The 16,607-nt window shown below is 39.4% G+C and overlaps 2 protein-coding genes and 2 non-coding genes across 5 annotated transcripts; 2 read left to right on the forward strand and 2 right to left on the reverse strand.

Annotated features, from left to right (window-relative positions):
• The first annotated feature begins 10,005 nt into the window (after positions 1 to 10,005).
• Positions 10,006 to 11,823, forward strand: LOC113295082. Its single transcript, XM_026543438.1, has one exon. It carries the CDS (start codon positions 10,006 to 10,008, stop codon positions 11,821 to 11,823), a length of 1,818 nt encoding a protein of 605 aa, XP_026399223.1.
• Positions 11,824 to 12,036: 213 nt separating this feature from the next.
• Positions 12,037 to 15,582, forward strand: LOC113298148. 2 transcript variants are annotated; one of them, XM_026546836.1, is made up of 3 exons: positions 12,037 to 12,144; positions 13,970 to 14,111; positions 15,302 to 15,582. In XM_026546836.1, exons 1-3 carry the CDS (start codon positions 12,108 to 12,110, stop codon positions 15,549 to 15,551), a joined length of 429 nt encoding a protein of 142 aa, XP_026402621.1. In that variant the 5' UTR covers positions 12,037 to 12,107; the 3' UTR covers positions 15,552 to 15,582. The 2 variants fall into 2 exon arrangements, 1 of the variants encoding a protein (XP_026402621.1); XR_003334022.1 differs by lacking the exon at positions 12,037 to 12,144 and adding an exon at positions 13,115 to 13,757 and having other exon boundaries at positions 14,448 to 15,582.
• A 379-nt stretch (positions 15,583 to 15,961) lies between these two features.
• Positions 15,962 to 16,109, reverse strand: LOC113300916. Its single transcript, XR_003336014.1, has one exon. It is a non-coding gene; the product is annotated as a small nucleolar RNA snoR137 (small nucleolar RNA).
• Positions 16,110 to 16,167: 58 nt separating this feature from the next.
• LOC113300823 lies at positions 16,168 to 16,254 on the reverse strand. Its single transcript, XR_003335935.1, has one exon. It is a non-coding gene; the product is annotated as a small nucleolar RNA SNORD34 (small nucleolar RNA).
• Between the last annotated feature and the right edge of the window lie 353 nt (positions 16,255 to 16,607).

Below are 16,607 nucleotides of genomic sequence, written 5' to 3' on the forward strand. Positions count from 1 at the left end.
TTCTCAGTCCCATAGCCCAAGGGCGGTCTAACCCTGTCTTTATCTCCCTCAAAATCGTTAAAACCAAATAAACCTTTATGCTTATCCATTTTTTGTGTGTGTTTAGTCCACCTAATTATATATTTTAGTCCACTTAAATCCTTAAGTTAACATAAATGTCTTAGCCCCTCATTGGTAATTTCTGGCTCCGCCACTGGATAGTCCTGCTCTAAACAAGCTATCTTTAGGGATGCATGCTATTATCTGAAGATACATAAAACATTACATCCTTGAATTCATAAGTTTGTGAGTTGGAATCACATCGCTGCTCCTTCGAATTACAGGCGTATAACTACTACCTCCGTTTTAAAAATAGGCTTGTTTTATGTATAAATTACACATGAAACAAGCCTATCTTTTTGAAATAGAGGAAATGGGTTTCTATCATTTCCCTTATTAAATTTTTTTCTTATCGGTGACATTGTAGTACAATGATAAAGTCATTGCATGATGATATCAGTGACCCGAGTTCGAAACTCGCTAACACCAACTTGTCGATCAAAAAAAAAAACCTTGCTAAAATTTTCCTCGGATGCATGAGTTGAGAATAATATATTGATATGGGAAGCCGTATAATAAGATACCCTCTCTATCCTCTCTCTCTCTCTCTCTCACTCCTTCTTCTTCTCCAACAAAACCATCAAGAACAACCCATCTCTGCTGAGATCTAGTCCATTTTTGGACTAGATCTGAGCAGATTTTTTCATTATTTCTTGTTTTCTAGGTTAATTAGTAGTTTAGTTATTATTATGTTTTCTACTTATCTACACCGTTATGGTGGTTTTATCTACTCTCTTGAGGTTTATCTTCGCTTTAATAGCGATTCTTGGTTATCGGGTTGGGTTTTAAGATCAATAGTGATGCTCTCCAAAGACAAAATTTTCATCCTTGTTACCTCCGGCGACGAAATCTTCATCATAAACTTATACGACAACGAAAACTTCATCGATGGTCCTTTTGACGACGAAAGCTTCATCACTAGTTACAAGAGATTTGAGCAAATCACTCCTCTTTTGGGAGCACATCTTTCCAAAAGAAGAAATACAAACTAAATTGTTGGAATTTAATTCCGAGAAAACCATCCTTCTTCCGATTAAATCGGATCTTATTCAAACTTGTATTTGTCTTACTCCGGTAATCCTTCTCTTTCTCTTGTCGGATTTCTCGGTATTGTACTTTTACGGTATGTTCTTGTTACTTTGTATTCTCTTATTTTCGATCTTAAACTCATTGTAACCTCGAATTTCCATTAATGAAAAGGTTACCAATGTGAGGGTTTTAATGTCATTTTATCTTCAGCCACGTTGTCACAAGTCATCAAAATCAGATAATATTAAAATAATAAAAAATTATAGTACGCCGAATTTTATAACGTACGCCGTGTAGCGTTACGATATAAACATATTCGATTTCGTATCTATTATTCACATCAATTTTTCTTTTCTGAGGACCAAGAGATCAAATTTTGATTATCAAAACCCTCAAATTACTCAAACCCAATTCATTTCTAGGGTTCTCTTCTTCAATCAGATCCAAGTCATGATTTTTATTCTAGGGTTATCTTCTTCAATCAGATCCAAGTCATGATTTTTACATATAGTTAAGACCTTTCTTCATTATTAATCTCTGAAAAACACCGAAATGAATTAGGGTTTTTCAATTCAGGATCTGAAACGTGAAATTGAGGTTTTCAGTTGAAGTATTAGGACCTTAAGAATTAAGGGTTTTGTCAATTTATATACATATATATTTTGATGTAAGAGTTTGATTTTTAAGAAAAATGGGTGATGAAGAAGGGAATAGTAATAGAAACACTAATAGAAAGAATGGATTTGAATATATATTTAGGTCTACCCCACCGCAAAGAAGATTGGTCGGAGGGGTCGTCCCTATCTTCTTCTATGCCGGGGATATCCTCTACTTATTCCTCCTCACCAAGGGAAAAATCAACAAGGAAATCCACTACCGCCTGTGCTTTGATGGTTGTTCTCATCTCATAGAAGACGTTAAATTGCCTGATTTGAGCACTCCACTTGGATATTCGACCCGATCTTTCTGCATTGTCGAGTAACGATTCGATAGAGGACTTTGTTAGCACCCTAATTTTGTGAGTCTGAAAGTATGTCAGCAACTTCTGTGTTGCAAAAACCAACGCGAGTATCAATTGCTCGACTTTAGTATAATTCTTCTCCGCTGGATTCATTGTCTTACTAATGAAACATACCGGTTTTTCTTCCACTCCGACATTCTTGACCAGTACCGCACTGAGAACACATGATATAGCTCCGAGATACAACATGAGCACCTCCGCAGGCTCGGGTCTTTGCAGCACGGGTAGACTCGCGAGATGATGTTTAATTTTCTGAAATGCTTCCTCACACTCCTCGCTCCATTTGAATTTCTCTCATTTTCTCCACGTCCCGAAGAAATCCTTGCATTTTTCGGATGATCGCGAGATAAAACGCCCTAGAGCTGTCAAGCACCCATTCAGCTTTTGCACATCTTTGACTGTCACTGGTGACGACATTTCCAAGATAGATTTAACCTTATCAGGATCTCCCTCTATTCCTCTGTCTGTGACTATGTATCCCAGAAACTTGCCCGAGGTCACCAGAAAGTACACTTGGCGGGTTAACCTTCTTTTTGTACTTCTTCATTATTTGAAAGATGTTTCGGAGATCTGCAATATGATTGGTTGCCACTCTGCTTTTGATTAAAATGTCGTCTACGTACACCTTAATTGTATCGTGAATTTTTTCCTCGAACATGTCTTCAACCAGCCTTTGATACGTGGCGCCCGCATTCTTTGGCCCAAATGGCATCTTAGCATAACAGTAGAGTCCTCTAGGCGTAAAGAATGACGTGTTATCCTAATCCTCGGGAGCCAAGGGGATTTGGTTATATCCCGAGTATCCATCCATTAGCGATATCGCCTTATGTCCTACAATTGATTCCACAAGTTGACCGATGTTCGGGTTAGGAAAGCGATCCTTCGGACAAGCCTTGTTCAGATGACTGAAGTCGATGCAGATTCGGACTCCCTCGTTCTTCTTAGGTACTAGTACCATGTTCGAAATCCATAACGGATATTGCGCCTTTCGTATGATTCCAGATGATTGTAACTTCTTCGGCTCCACTTCTACTGCCGCTTGTAGTTCGGGTGCGATTATGCGCATTTTCTGTCGGACTGGTTTAAACTTCGGGTCGATCTTTAGGTGGTGACAACATACATCGGGGTCAATGCCTTCCATATCATGCATCTTCCATGCGAATACGTCCATATGCTCTTCTTCAGTTCCCAAATTGACCTCCTGAGTGGGTTCTAGAGTTGTGAAGTTTGATTTTGGATCCCCGATTGGTGTTGCTATCTTATCTTCTCCTGCTTCATATGACATAACTTCTTGTGAGATTATCTTCTCTAACTTTTGGCTGGATTTAATCTCCTTGGCCTTGTTCTTTTCCCGACGTAATCTTGATCTCCTATCTTCGTTTTGCTGAATGTCCACCTGGATACATTGTCTGGCGACTTGGGGATTACATAAGACTTCGACCACACCCTTGTAGGTCGGAAACCTTAACCTCTGATGGTATGCCAACGCAACTCCTTTGATACCAGCGATCCACGGTCTTCCGATGATCGCCTCATATGGTGACATGACATATACTATACAGAAGGTAGTTAGGGTATCCAAGTAATCAGCTCCATCTGACACTCTCAACGTAACTTCTCCTTTCAGTACGGCCACAGTCCCGTTAAAGCCGTAAATGCTGTAAGTTGACGGGATTAGTATATCATCGGATAGTTCCATTCTCTTGAAAGTGTCGTAGAAAAGAACTTTCATAGAGCTCCCACTATTGAAAAGGATTCTCGTCACTCCCCATTCTTCTATCATTAAGGTGATGACTAGGGGATCCCCATGTGATTTACCATTCATCGGAATATCTTTTGCCAAGAAATTGATCGGCTGCATCATTCATGCCTCCATGGGCAAGGTTCTTGCCACGCTAAAGATTTTATTTCCCGATCGGTCCCTTTTGTGAATCCGTGTCATAGTCCATGCTCCGAGATCCAGGCTTTGTGGTGATGAATGTGAGATGGTGTTGCATAAGAACTGAGTGCTCCGATCAATTCTGACTTGATGTACTGGGGCATCGGGTGAATGCACTGACTGCTTGAAAAACTGCCTTAAGTAACCATATCGAATTAGGTGTTGAACTATATCTTTTACCTCCTTACAATCATTGGTCGAATGTCCCTGAATTGGTGATAATGGAAGAACTCGGGATGATTATTTGTTTCGTCAAACTGTATTCCTCGGGTCTTTGGGTGTCAGATGTCACTTCTTTTTTCCACTTCCTTAAATATTTCTTCTATGGGTGCATTGAGAAGTGTGTATGTCTTCGGTTCCTTTTGAGGTTTCTTCCCTTTTTCAACCCACTACTTTTTTTCTGACACTTTGTGCTGGGGTCCCGATCTCTTCTCGGGTCGTTTTGAGACTTCCTGTGGAACTATCCCTGTTGTCGTGCTTGATTCTTGCACGCCTCTATCCTGTGCTCCATCTTTTATCTCTTCTAAGACGATGTAATGTTCTTGCATCTTTCTCATCTCCTTCAGTGTTTGTGTTTTTTCGGTAAACATTGTTATCCAGATAGGATCGAATATTTGCTGGTCCACTGGTACCTTCCCGATATCGGCACACAATTTTCTCCATCTGTCAGTTAGAGACCTTAGAGGTTCGCTGAACCTTCTTTCTAGAGTGAACAGTTTGTTTACCCTTGGCCTAGTGATGTTTTTGTTCATATAGGTCTTGAGAAAAATTTCTACTAGGCCCCCATAGTTTCCAATTGATCCTTCGAGTAAAGTGTAGAACCAATTCTTAGCGTCGACTTCCAGGCTGGCCGGGAAAAACTTGCACATAACAACGTCGTTGCTCTTCCATTGTAGTAGTGACATCATATACATCTTAACATGCTCCACAGCATCTCTGGTGCCATCGAACCGAGATGGAAAGGTCGGTAGGGTGCATTTTGGTAGAAATGACACTTGCTCCAGTTCTCGAGTAGAGGGGGTCTTTTCGGCCTCGTTGATTACTTTCGCTAACTTTTCGTCCTCACCATCTCCGACCAGCTTCTTAACCATTTCCTCTAGTTGTCTTAGCTTAGCTTTAGTGGAGTTACCGGGTCCTCCGTTCTGTTGGGGTATTTCTTTTTCGGTTGATAAATCTTCGGGAGGTTCGTACCCCATTCCCGGGTTTGTGGGCTCGGGCACAGGTCCTCGGTGTCGGGGAGGTTCATAAATATACCCGGATCGGGTCCGATCGCTTGAAGCTCCTCGGCTGGACGATCCTCGCGATCTCGGCCCTTGATTTATGAATCGATGGTTCTCTTGATCAAGTATTATATTCCTTCTTTGTAACTCTCTCATAAATTCCTCCTGTCTCCTTTGGTTTGCCAAAATTGCCAACAAGGTCGGGTCTGTGCTCTTATGACTAGAAGGATCATGCTGATGCTTCCCTGGTGCAACCGGTGGTGCCGCTGGCAGCTGTACTGGTGGTGCTCGGGCTTCGTTCCTCTTTCCCAATCGAATCTGTCGGGATCGTTCCTCTTCGCGGTATATAGCTTCTTGGTCTTCAGCGCGTGCAACCTGGCTCGTCAGCATTCTTCCTGTGCTAGCAGTATTTCCTCACCATCTTCAATGTCCAACGCGGTCTGCCCATCTATCATGTTCTCAGGTCTCCTCTGACTTGGCTCGATGCGTCCTTAGAATGAAAGTACGACAAAAAGGTTCTGTCAGCTTGATAATACTTAGAGATAAGTACGATTCCCCTACTTTCATCATGCTGAACCCAGCAAACTAGTTTGTTTAACTACCAGGACACTTTATGACAAGGGTTATTGATCGGTCGCTATCTGTACTTTTTATATGCGTTAATCATTATTTGTCCTAACATTCCCTCTACTAGGTGACGTTGTTCAGCCGTACATGTGGTCGGAAAAGTAACTTTGACCGAGTTTTGACGTAGTGACTTCCTTCATGAATACTCAACGAAATAACCACTCCTAAGTTGCGGTTTATTAAGGCATGAACTAAACATGATTCTCCCCACTCTGTGGTTTCCTTAAAGTTCATCAAGGATAATCTTACCTTGGAACTTTTTTGGTTTTCCATTCGACTCTCAACTTTCAAAAATTTAAAGGGAGAAGAAACCTTTTGACAAGACACTTAAGGAAACCCCGTAATTACTGATCTCAGCAACCTAACTCATTAATTTTGAGCCGATTTACCGGTGGTGGTACGATCCTACAACATCGCTTTCTCAGATTTAAAGATCTTAACACGAAATATAAATCTTTTTCGTTCTTCATTAGCCAGTGAGATGAAGTTTCTTGTAGATTCAACCAAACATCATATATATTATTTTGGGAGCTTTCGGATCTTTCTAACAACTCACATAGCAAAAGAAACTTAAAAAATCAACACTTTTTTATGGTTCTAACACGAACTCAAAACCCAAAATCAATACAACTCAAGCTTTTAAAAAACTAGGAACAACGGGTTTTCAAAAGTAACAAAACAGACCTATGGGTTCAGCCAACTCATAGGTATTTACAAATATAATCTTTAAAACTAGCTACAAGAGTTCCTCTTTTAGCTTCAACTATCATCATAGATGATTAGGAGTTTAGATTTTATTCTTTTAATCGTTTTCAAGGTATCTAAAGATGTTATTCGTTCCCTTTAGTCGGCGCCAAAATGTAGCTGTAAGAAGTTGTACATCCTACATCTAACATTCACGATGAAGAGATAGCAAGATAAGCAAGCAAGAGACTCATAAGAACACAAGATATACGTGGTTCGACATGATTACCTACGTCCACGGGGGTGAAAGGATGATATTATTACTTCTTTTAAGTTACAATGAAGATGGCTCTCAACAATACTTAGTCTCTCTCCTTAGTCACTTACAAATCACTTGTTTTTCTCTCAATGCAAGGGTCTATATTTATAGGCTAAAATGTTCATAGAATGAAGTTACAGTGTGGGTCACATTCTATCCGTCTTGATGGTCCTGTCGGGTGATTGTTAATGCCTCCTCCCGATACTTACTACTTGATCTCGTATCATTCCGATGAGTATGCCTCCCGATATGTCTCTCCTTTCCGATCACGTTCCTTCCCAATATTAATGGTCCAATATTCCTCGATCCGATATCGCCATTCTACCCGACCTGAACCTGTTATCCTCTGCTCCTAGCCCTACTATGATTAGACTCTTATGATCCTCACGCATTCCTTGTCAGTGCATTTAATGCCTTGATTCCCGATACACATCTTTCCATCATATCTGATTCTCTACTTTACACGTTCCCGACCCACGTACACTTGGTAGATATCTCGTTTCTTGTGTTGGTGTTATAGACGATGATTCAGTGCTTTGCTTTGTATCGTCTCTGGTGAGTCGTTATCCGAAATTATGCCACGTACACTTGTCAGTTATTTGCTACTACAATAGTACAATGATAAAAGGGTACATTATTTATATGTCCCTACTTTTGACACCCAATAAATATATCCTTATACAACAATAAATGTGTCCCTACTTTTTAATGACCTTATCCATTTAAAATTAGATTACCTTAATACCCTCACCCATATAATATTTTTCTTTATTTCAAAAATGGAACAAATTTCTTCCTCTCCCACTTCACCACCACCACTAGCACCACCACCACCAACATTCAACTACCATTCCACCACCACCGTTCAACAACCACCACCTACCAACCGTCACGACCACTAATATTCCACCACCACTCCTTCACCATCACCATTACACCACCAACAGTCCTTCACCACCACTAGTCCGTCGCAGCCACCACCACTAGTTCGTCGCCGCCACCACCACCGTCACCGCCACCACCACTGGTTCAGATATTTTTGTATCAACAACAATAGTTGATCCAAATAAAAATAGAACCAACAGTAGGAGTTGATCCAATTTAGGGGATCAACAACGGTAGTTGATCCAAAACAAAATGGATCAACAGTAGAAGTTGATCCAATTTAGGGGACAAACAGTGGTTGTTGATCCCCTAAATTGGATCAACAATGAAAGTTGACCCATGTAAATGGAGTGAACTTGGCATGAGTCGAACACGCATCATCTGACATGGAGTCAGTCATGCTACCATTGCACCACAAGTTCAACATTGGATGAAATTTACATGATTTAAACTACAAGCATGATTTAAACTACAAGCATGATTATACTTATCCAAGGAAATATCGTCAACAATAGGAGTTGAAAGGATCAACAACAGTAGTTGATCCCATAAAAAATTGGGTCAACAACAGGAGTTGATCCAATAGATGGATCAACAACAGTAGTTGATCCCATAAAAAATTGGGTCAACAACCGTAGTTGATCCCGTAGATTGGGTCAAAAACAACAATTGATCCCATAAAAACACATAAACAACAACAATTGATCATCACATGTAGCTTCATAAACAACAACAACTTCATTTTCTTCATTGCAGTAGCCACCAACATCATCTTCTGCTTGCTATATTTCAGCCGCACCAAACAACACTGCAACACACAGATTTACAACACCATTCAAAGCAACATTTGTCACTGCCCTAACATTCATCTAATTGTGAATCTGCACAACAGACCCATTCTTCCACCAACTGCAGTTTCAGATCCACCAACAAAACCATCAAACCACCATCTATAATCCATAACAGCAACCACCACTGTCTGCTCTGAAGCTTTAACACCAATTCGAACCATTTGAACCAATTGAGCAGATCCCAAATCCTGAATCAAATTTCCATCTCGTCAGATCTGATTTAAACCTTGCTAGTAATTGGTTCGAAATCAACAAATCTCGAGCTCAAAATCACCGAATATGAATCTTTAACTCAAAGTCCACTCGAAATCTGAATCTGAACTCGAAACCACCAAATCGAAAACTGAAAATCAAATCGATCTTTGGATCTGGCTTGAAATCAGTTAAAATCGAACACAAATCGTGGTAGATTTTTTGATACTAGCGGTGGACGTAATAGTGGTGGTGGTGCTAGTTGTGGTGGCGGCGATAGAAAGCTTGGTGGTGATGGGGGCGATTGAGAAGATGATGGTGAGGGAGATGAGTTCTTTTTCTTTCTTCTGCTATTACAATTGAGAAGAACGAAGTAAGACGAAAGGCTATATAAGAAAATATGACAATTATATTTTTAAAGAAAATTTTAATTATGCCATCAGGGACATTTATAAAGTCTGTTAGAGATATTTGTGAATGCCCACTAAAAATAGGGACAATAATTCAATTTCCACATGATAAAATCATTGATGATGATATCATTAATCCGAGTTCGAAAATCGCTAACACCAATTTGCGGGTCTCAAAAAAAAAAAAAAACCTTGCTGAAATTTTCCTCGGATGCATGAGTTGAGAATAATCTATTTATACGGTACGCCGTACGCGTTAACAATGCGAGGGTTTTAATGTCATTTTTACTTCAGCCACGTTGTCACAAGTCATCAAAATCAGATAATATTAAAATTAATAAGAAACTATAGTACGCCGAATTTTATAACGTACGCAGTGTAGCGTTACGATATAAACGTATTCGATTTCATCTCTATTATTCACAGCAATTTTCTTTTCTGAGGACCAAGAGATCAAATTTTGATTATCAAAACCCTCAAATTACTCAAACCCAATATATTTCTAGGGTTCTCTTCTTCAATTAGATCCAAGTCATGATTTTTACATAAAGGTAAGACCTTTCTTCATTATTAATCTCCGAAAAAACCCCGAAATGAATTAGGGTTTTTCAATTCAGGATCTGAAACTTGAAATTGAGGTTTTCAGTTGAAGTATTAGGACCTTACGAGTTGAGGGTTTTGTCAATTTATATATATTTTTTTGATGCAATAGTTTGATTTTTAAGAAAAATGGGTGATGAAGAAGGGAATAGTAATAGAAACACTAATAGAAGAATGGATTTGAATCTATATTTAGGTCTACCACTTCGCATGACAGAACCTGATCTTGGTTCAGATCTTGCTTTAAATTCATTACCTGTATCAGCTTCAGAAATGTCTAGTACTTCTCATTCAGAATCATATCCACCTACCGTACAAGAACAAGAAGCCCCAGAAACCCTAAATGATGAATTCTTTGACGATCCATTTCTTCCATCTTTTTTACCTTCATTTGCTTCACCTGCTGTTCAAGATAGTACTGAAGGTGTTCTTAATGAAGGTAGTAATAGTAATGATGCGGCTGAGTATGTACCATACTCACTGTCTTCTTATGCTCCAGTTTCCTTATCTACAACGCCTGCTGTCCAAGATAGTGAATCACTTGCTCAACGACCAAGTGTTCCTCATGTTCCTTATGTACCTGGTTCACCCACAGCTAGGGCTCGTCGCAGAAATGATTCATCATTGCAAGCAGTTACAGGTTTTGCTCCATACAGACCTGACAATACGCCAAGGAGGAGTTCGTTGGATCATGATGGTCTGGATAGACCGAGGCTGCTTCAGAGTCCAGAAGTTAGGATTCGAAGATTGATTGATTCAAACCGGCGTTTGTTTGTTAGGAGGTTAAGGGCAACTGTTCCAGATGATTTGGTGGAATCTGATGGTCTAGAGGGTTTTTTGCCAGTTACAGATGATGGTGGTTTGCGTGATAGAGTAGTGTCAGATCCGTTGAATGAAACAAGTGGTGAAGGTCAGAAAAAGAGTGAGGAGAATGTGGGTGGGGAGGGTTTAGAAGAGAAGGGGACTGAGGATCAGAATAATGGAGCTGCTAACTTTGATTGTAATGTATGTTTGGATGTGGCGAAAGAACCTGTTGTCACTTCATGTGGGCATTTGTTCTGCTGGCCTTGTTTATATCAATGGCTTCATCTTCACAGTGATCATAAAGAATGTCCTGTGTGTAAAGGTGAGGTAATGGAATCAAATATCACACCTATATATGGACGAGGTAGTTCTGAAATGGATGAGAAGAAAGAGGGTGGAGAGGAAAACTCGGGTTTAAAAATTCCCCCAAGACCATGTGGGCGTCGGTTGGAAGGATTTAGGCAGAGAATTCGGAGACCAGTTGGTCCATTTAGGTTTGTTGTGGGCGAAGATACACAAAATGGAGAAGAAGGGCCAGATGAGCCTAGTGTCCATGGGATTTTTAATGGAGCTAACAGTAGAGTTCTTACAAGACTTTTGGCAGCTCGTAGACGTAGGGAAGATAGTTCGGAGCATGCAATGAATGCTGGTGGAAGTGGGTCTTCTGGAAGCGCAAATGAGGCGGCTTTAAATCCCACAGAAAGCAGTCATCAACCATCTGGTGTGCTTCATGGAGGTGGGTCACGCAGTACTCCATCAGCTCTTGCACGCCGTGTAACAGGGTTATTGCCAAGGTATGCGTTATACAGTTTCCATTCTGATAGATTTGCAGAAATTGCTTCTGAGCTGTCTAATGTGGTGGTAAGGATGGGAAACAATAGTGAGAGTAATTCTGGTGCTTCTGTGAATCCTCGAGAGGTTCGAGGAACTTCAGAAACCACAGCGGCTACAGATCAAGCTTCTGCCTCCAGCACCGTTGCTGTAATACAAGGCGATAATAGAGGTCAAATTGATGCTCCTGCAGAGCCAAGCAGCGTGGGTTCATCTCGAACCCTTAGGCGCCGACGAAGAAACGCTGTATCTGGTTCTTTAGATGTGGATGGAGAAGTTAATACTGTTCGTAAACGAAGAAGGCTGAATTAGGTTCTTAGAGTTACGACTAAAAAATGATAATCAGAAGGATACAGTTTAGACCCTTCGTTTTGTAATATGATTTTTGTGTTGATATCTTGAAAGAGGAATATATGAAATTTGAGCATCAAAATAACAATATGTCCAATGAGGATATATTTTTTGGTTACAATTTGTCGCGTTGAGATTGCAGAAGTACCAAGGACAGCAATTGGTCTTGTTGAAATTGACGTTAACTATTGCTCCTTGCTTATCGAGTGGGTCTTAATCCAGTCACTGTTGAGCGAGATAAGGGTATGAAATCCTCTCGTGATTGTGATGGTGATGGCCAAGGTGAGCATTGTTCTACTGAATCTCATCTCTCTATTCAGAAGTGATCAAGATGTAACTCTAGAGTTTACTAGAGTTAATCTTCTTACTGCTGATCCTTCTGTAATTCCTGCTGATGTTGCCTTTGCTGCTCTCAGTTCTTCTGAAAAGAAGTAAAGTTTTTTTTATTAAACCTCTTTCTGAGTTTGAGTTTACTTTCATGTTATTTGAGCTTTTTGTGTTTGTGGTAGGTAAGACTTTAGTTTTGAGAAATGCTAACAAGCAGTGCCGATAGTGTACTACTTGGTGCAAACTCCTCAGCAAGCAGTACATTGCGGGCATAGGGGAATTCAAATTATCATGTTAATATGTTATATTGATCTATAACCTCAAAATTTATTCATCCTCCTTTTGTTTGGGCCTTGGGGTACATGCAGGATTTATGGGCATTGAAAATGTCATGTATGTTGAGATCTGTAACTGTAAATGGTTAATCTAGCTGCTACTTCAGGGGTCTGGGTATGTATTATTGTTCTCTTTGCATTTGATTGTGAATTGGGCTTTTGCTAAAGCTGTGTGGAGAGGAATAGCTTTTATCTCAAGTTTACACTATTAGACGAATGATAGTATTAGTAACTGGACTCATAATGTGCTGAATACTGATTTTGACCTATTAGGATTAGTATGTGATGATCATGGTAGTACAGGTGTAGGAGGGTTGATAACCTGAAACCAGATTCTATAAAACTCATTAACACAATTCAAAAGGATCCTGTTCAATAAAACACTCAGAAAAATGGAAGAAATCAAGACATAATAGATAATGTTATACTGATCATCCTTTTTGCAGTTTTCATCCTACTCATGAATGCATGGATATCTATGGATATTACAGGTTGTGTGATGCCTCTTGTGTTTAATCTCGAATCAGGTTTTCTTTGGATATGGATCATCTTAAATGTCACATTCATTTAATTGAAGGAATATGGAAAGATGTTCTAGATCTTGAAGCTGGTAGGTGGGTTGAAGACTTGAAAATAGATGTTGTTGCTATTTAGAAGATAACAAAAGAATTATAAATGAGTTGTGCAGCTACGGAGCTTTGGACTGGAGCTGTCAGTTGACTTTGGATAGTTTTAAAGGTTTGGCTGAAGACCTTATAGAAATTGGAGTCAGCTCTGCTGGTAGATTACCTGATAAATTAGCTGAAGCATGTTAGGAGAAACTATATTAGTAAAACTCTGCTGACATGGGATCTGGGAAGCATCAACACGAGATGCGGACACGGTATGATGCAGATACAGAGACGGCACAATTTCAAAAAAAAAAGTGTAGGGTGCGAGCACGTCACTGATTTAGTGATATTTTCCACTAGAGTAGATACTATTTCTTATAATTCTAACAAATTGCTGGCGAACAGAAATTTTGTGAAGGAATAACCACATAGTCTAGTGAAAAAACTTGTATGTTCAGTATTTGGGCATTATTAGTACAGATTAACACTAAAATTGTGGATGGCATGAGTAAGTGATGTCACCGATTTGTCCATGGTGTGTCTTTGCACGTCCATGTGTCAGACACACGACTATTCCAGAGCATCCTTGCTTCCTAGCATGGGAGTCAGTTACAGAAGAAAGGTGATTTCGACCTTATTTTCATAAAAGTAGAGTTCCTAGTGCCTTGAATTTGGTATCTGTTTGATGTTTAGGGGGATTACAAGTTTCAAGTTATCTTAAATTGTGACTTTGAATGGCTTGTTATATGTGCCCACATTTTGAGGGGTACTTGATTATTTGGTAATTTGGGGTTTTACGAGTGTTCATAAATTTGGGCTTCTTAATGTTTCCAGGGGCATGGCCAGAAAAAGGGATTTGGAAAGACTGCTCTGAGTGGCCACCTGATTACGTTACCTACATGTATGACCAGAGAAGCAAAGTTCGATTGAAAGTGGCCTCACTAGAGTTTTGGGTATTGATCCTAAAACCCAACAGGTACTTAAAGCTAATCTCATGGTTAAACACTACTACTTAGTCAAAAGACATCTTTTATGTTTAAATTTGACTGTTCCATTTTTTTGGAGATCAAGAAACTGTTTCATTACCGAGTAAAATTAGTTTTGTACAATAAGAGGGACTGAGTCGGACAATTAGGAGGATTTTTCATCCATATAGCGACTTCATCCTTGTTGCTAGCGCGTCTTTTGCTAGGTATTAGCTAAGTAGTTGTAAGCGGACCTATTCATAAATTTACAACATCCGAATTTCTAAGATGATGTTACTAGTAGCTCAACTAGTCGCGTCACTGACAGTATTACTATTATCTCCCAGGAAAAAACTCTTATCCTTAATTCCATCACCCATGAATGTCTTCAAGAAGGCAATGGTTATCATCCAGTTATGCCCGTGCTGTCCATACAGGAGGATCTAGCCCCATTAAAGTTTGCTCATTAGTTGCTCAGGAGTATACCAGGACCAATGTGTTAGAGCTCTGGGCATAGCAGCATCAGAGTAAAGCATAATCGTAGGAACTGGCATGCATCTCAGTATATATCTTGTCTGATAATCTTGAATGAGATGATGTCAGTCAGTTTTCATGCTATTGTGTTGTTTGAGGAACCCCATTGTTTGTTGTTTATGCTCAAGAGACAAACTCCGTTGGATAACGGATAACGATAGATTGCTGGGAGTTGTGTCATTGTTGGAACACTTGTTGCTAGTGAACTCGGACGATATCCAGTCCATACTGGTGAAGACATAAAGACTCTCTGTCTAGCATGGTGTATTGGTTGATAAAAATCAGAACAAATGCTCAAATCTCAAATTATATGATATATGAGTTTGATAAAACACAGAAAAGAGGTGTGCCATTTGTTTGTTCTGAGCAAGCTGAACTATTGCTGGTGCTATGTTATGTGTAGCGCATCTACTAGTATGGCTATCATTTTGGTTTCGTTTCAGTAGTTCTATAGATTCAAAGTCCCATCTCATCAATTGATATCCGTTTTTAACTGCCTCAGATAGCTCTGCACTAGAATTCAATGTGTAGGATGGTACCTAGTGTAAGATGATAATAAGATGTGATTGGCAATGATGGGTTAAGATCAAATTTTAACTTTTGTGTAACCATATATACTGTCTTTTGATTTCTTGGTGCAATCACGATTGTGTTGTCTGTTTTATAGAGCCAGGGCTCGTGGAGAGGGCGAAAGAAGACAGTTTTACTTTTTCCAGTTGAATTGTAATCCATGCCATTTACATATTAACATGGAGAGGGCTGGGAAAGAAGAGTGTAATCCATTCCATTTACATATTAATATAAGCTCGACCTGGTTCGAAACATCGGATACTGAAGATGCCAATGTATCAATTTGGGGCATCTCTACATGCGAGGTTTTCAGTGTTCGTCAAGATATTAAAAAGCTCTCTTCTTAAATCTGAAGAATTTATGTTGGCATAGATTTTTCCTAAACTTGCAACCTTCAATATTCAGAATTGGCTATGTTTTAACAGTGAGAAGCTGAAATAATACATCTCGCAGACAAGGTATTACCATTTGGTACTCTCAATGCTCATCTAATTCTTAGGGGACAGGCTCTTACAACAATTACGGGCTCCCAATTCTAAATCCTATTCCTAGGAAGAACGAACATAATTTTACTAATGTCATTTAGGCTTTGTATGGAGGGGAATTATGCTAATGTCCATTGGGCATCAGTAGCTCAATGCTCATTTCTGTTGATGGCAATACTTGACTACCTGTCACACCGGTCGACAGGACAACAAAGTGTTTCAAAATAAGTAGAAACGCCCAATAATGCAATAAATTAGCATATGCAAAATAAAAATATACCAGAAGACAGGTAACAATGGTGCAATGGAAGAGTGCATCATGCTGTTTAATACTGGTTCACAATTTGATTTATGCTTCTAAATACATGAACTTCTCTAAATATTTAAGAGAGTTCACCCATTAAGATTCTAAGAAGCAACAAAGTACGACCATACAAAACCAATCAAAATTAAGATACAGAAAAGGAATGAAAGAAGAAGAGGCTTCAGTATTGTTATATGGACTTTTTATATCATGTAGATCAAGCAATGTAGGCATTATCACTTTCAATCATCATCAGCCTCTTCCTTCGATATCCAAATAAATCAAAGAAACATCATAAATAAATCAAGCAAGACCATAGACATAGACATAAAACCATCAAAGAAAAACAAAAAGAAAGTAAATTGGTTTAATGAAAAACCCTAAAACCATCTGTAAATTCTAAGAGTTGCTGCTACCCGATTTCATATTGGAAACCGTAGCTGCCTCCCTCCCATTATATATGTGGAATCCTAAAGACTCCGCCTCTTCATATTGGAAACCCTAAAAGGCCACCAGGAGCAAAATTGTCTATTTGGGTTTTTAGAGGATTCTTTTAGAGGACTTTAATGAAGCAAAGCTCAGTCCATATAGATCCGGGCTTATTGTGTGTGTCC

Source organism: Papaver somniferum, chromosome 7, assembly GCF_003573695.1.
Source record: "Papaver somniferum cultivar HN1 chromosome 7, ASM357369v1, whole genome shotgun sequence".
NCBI classification, from domain to species: domain Eukaryota; kingdom Viridiplantae; phylum Streptophyta; class Magnoliopsida; order Ranunculales; family Papaveraceae; genus Papaver; species Papaver somniferum.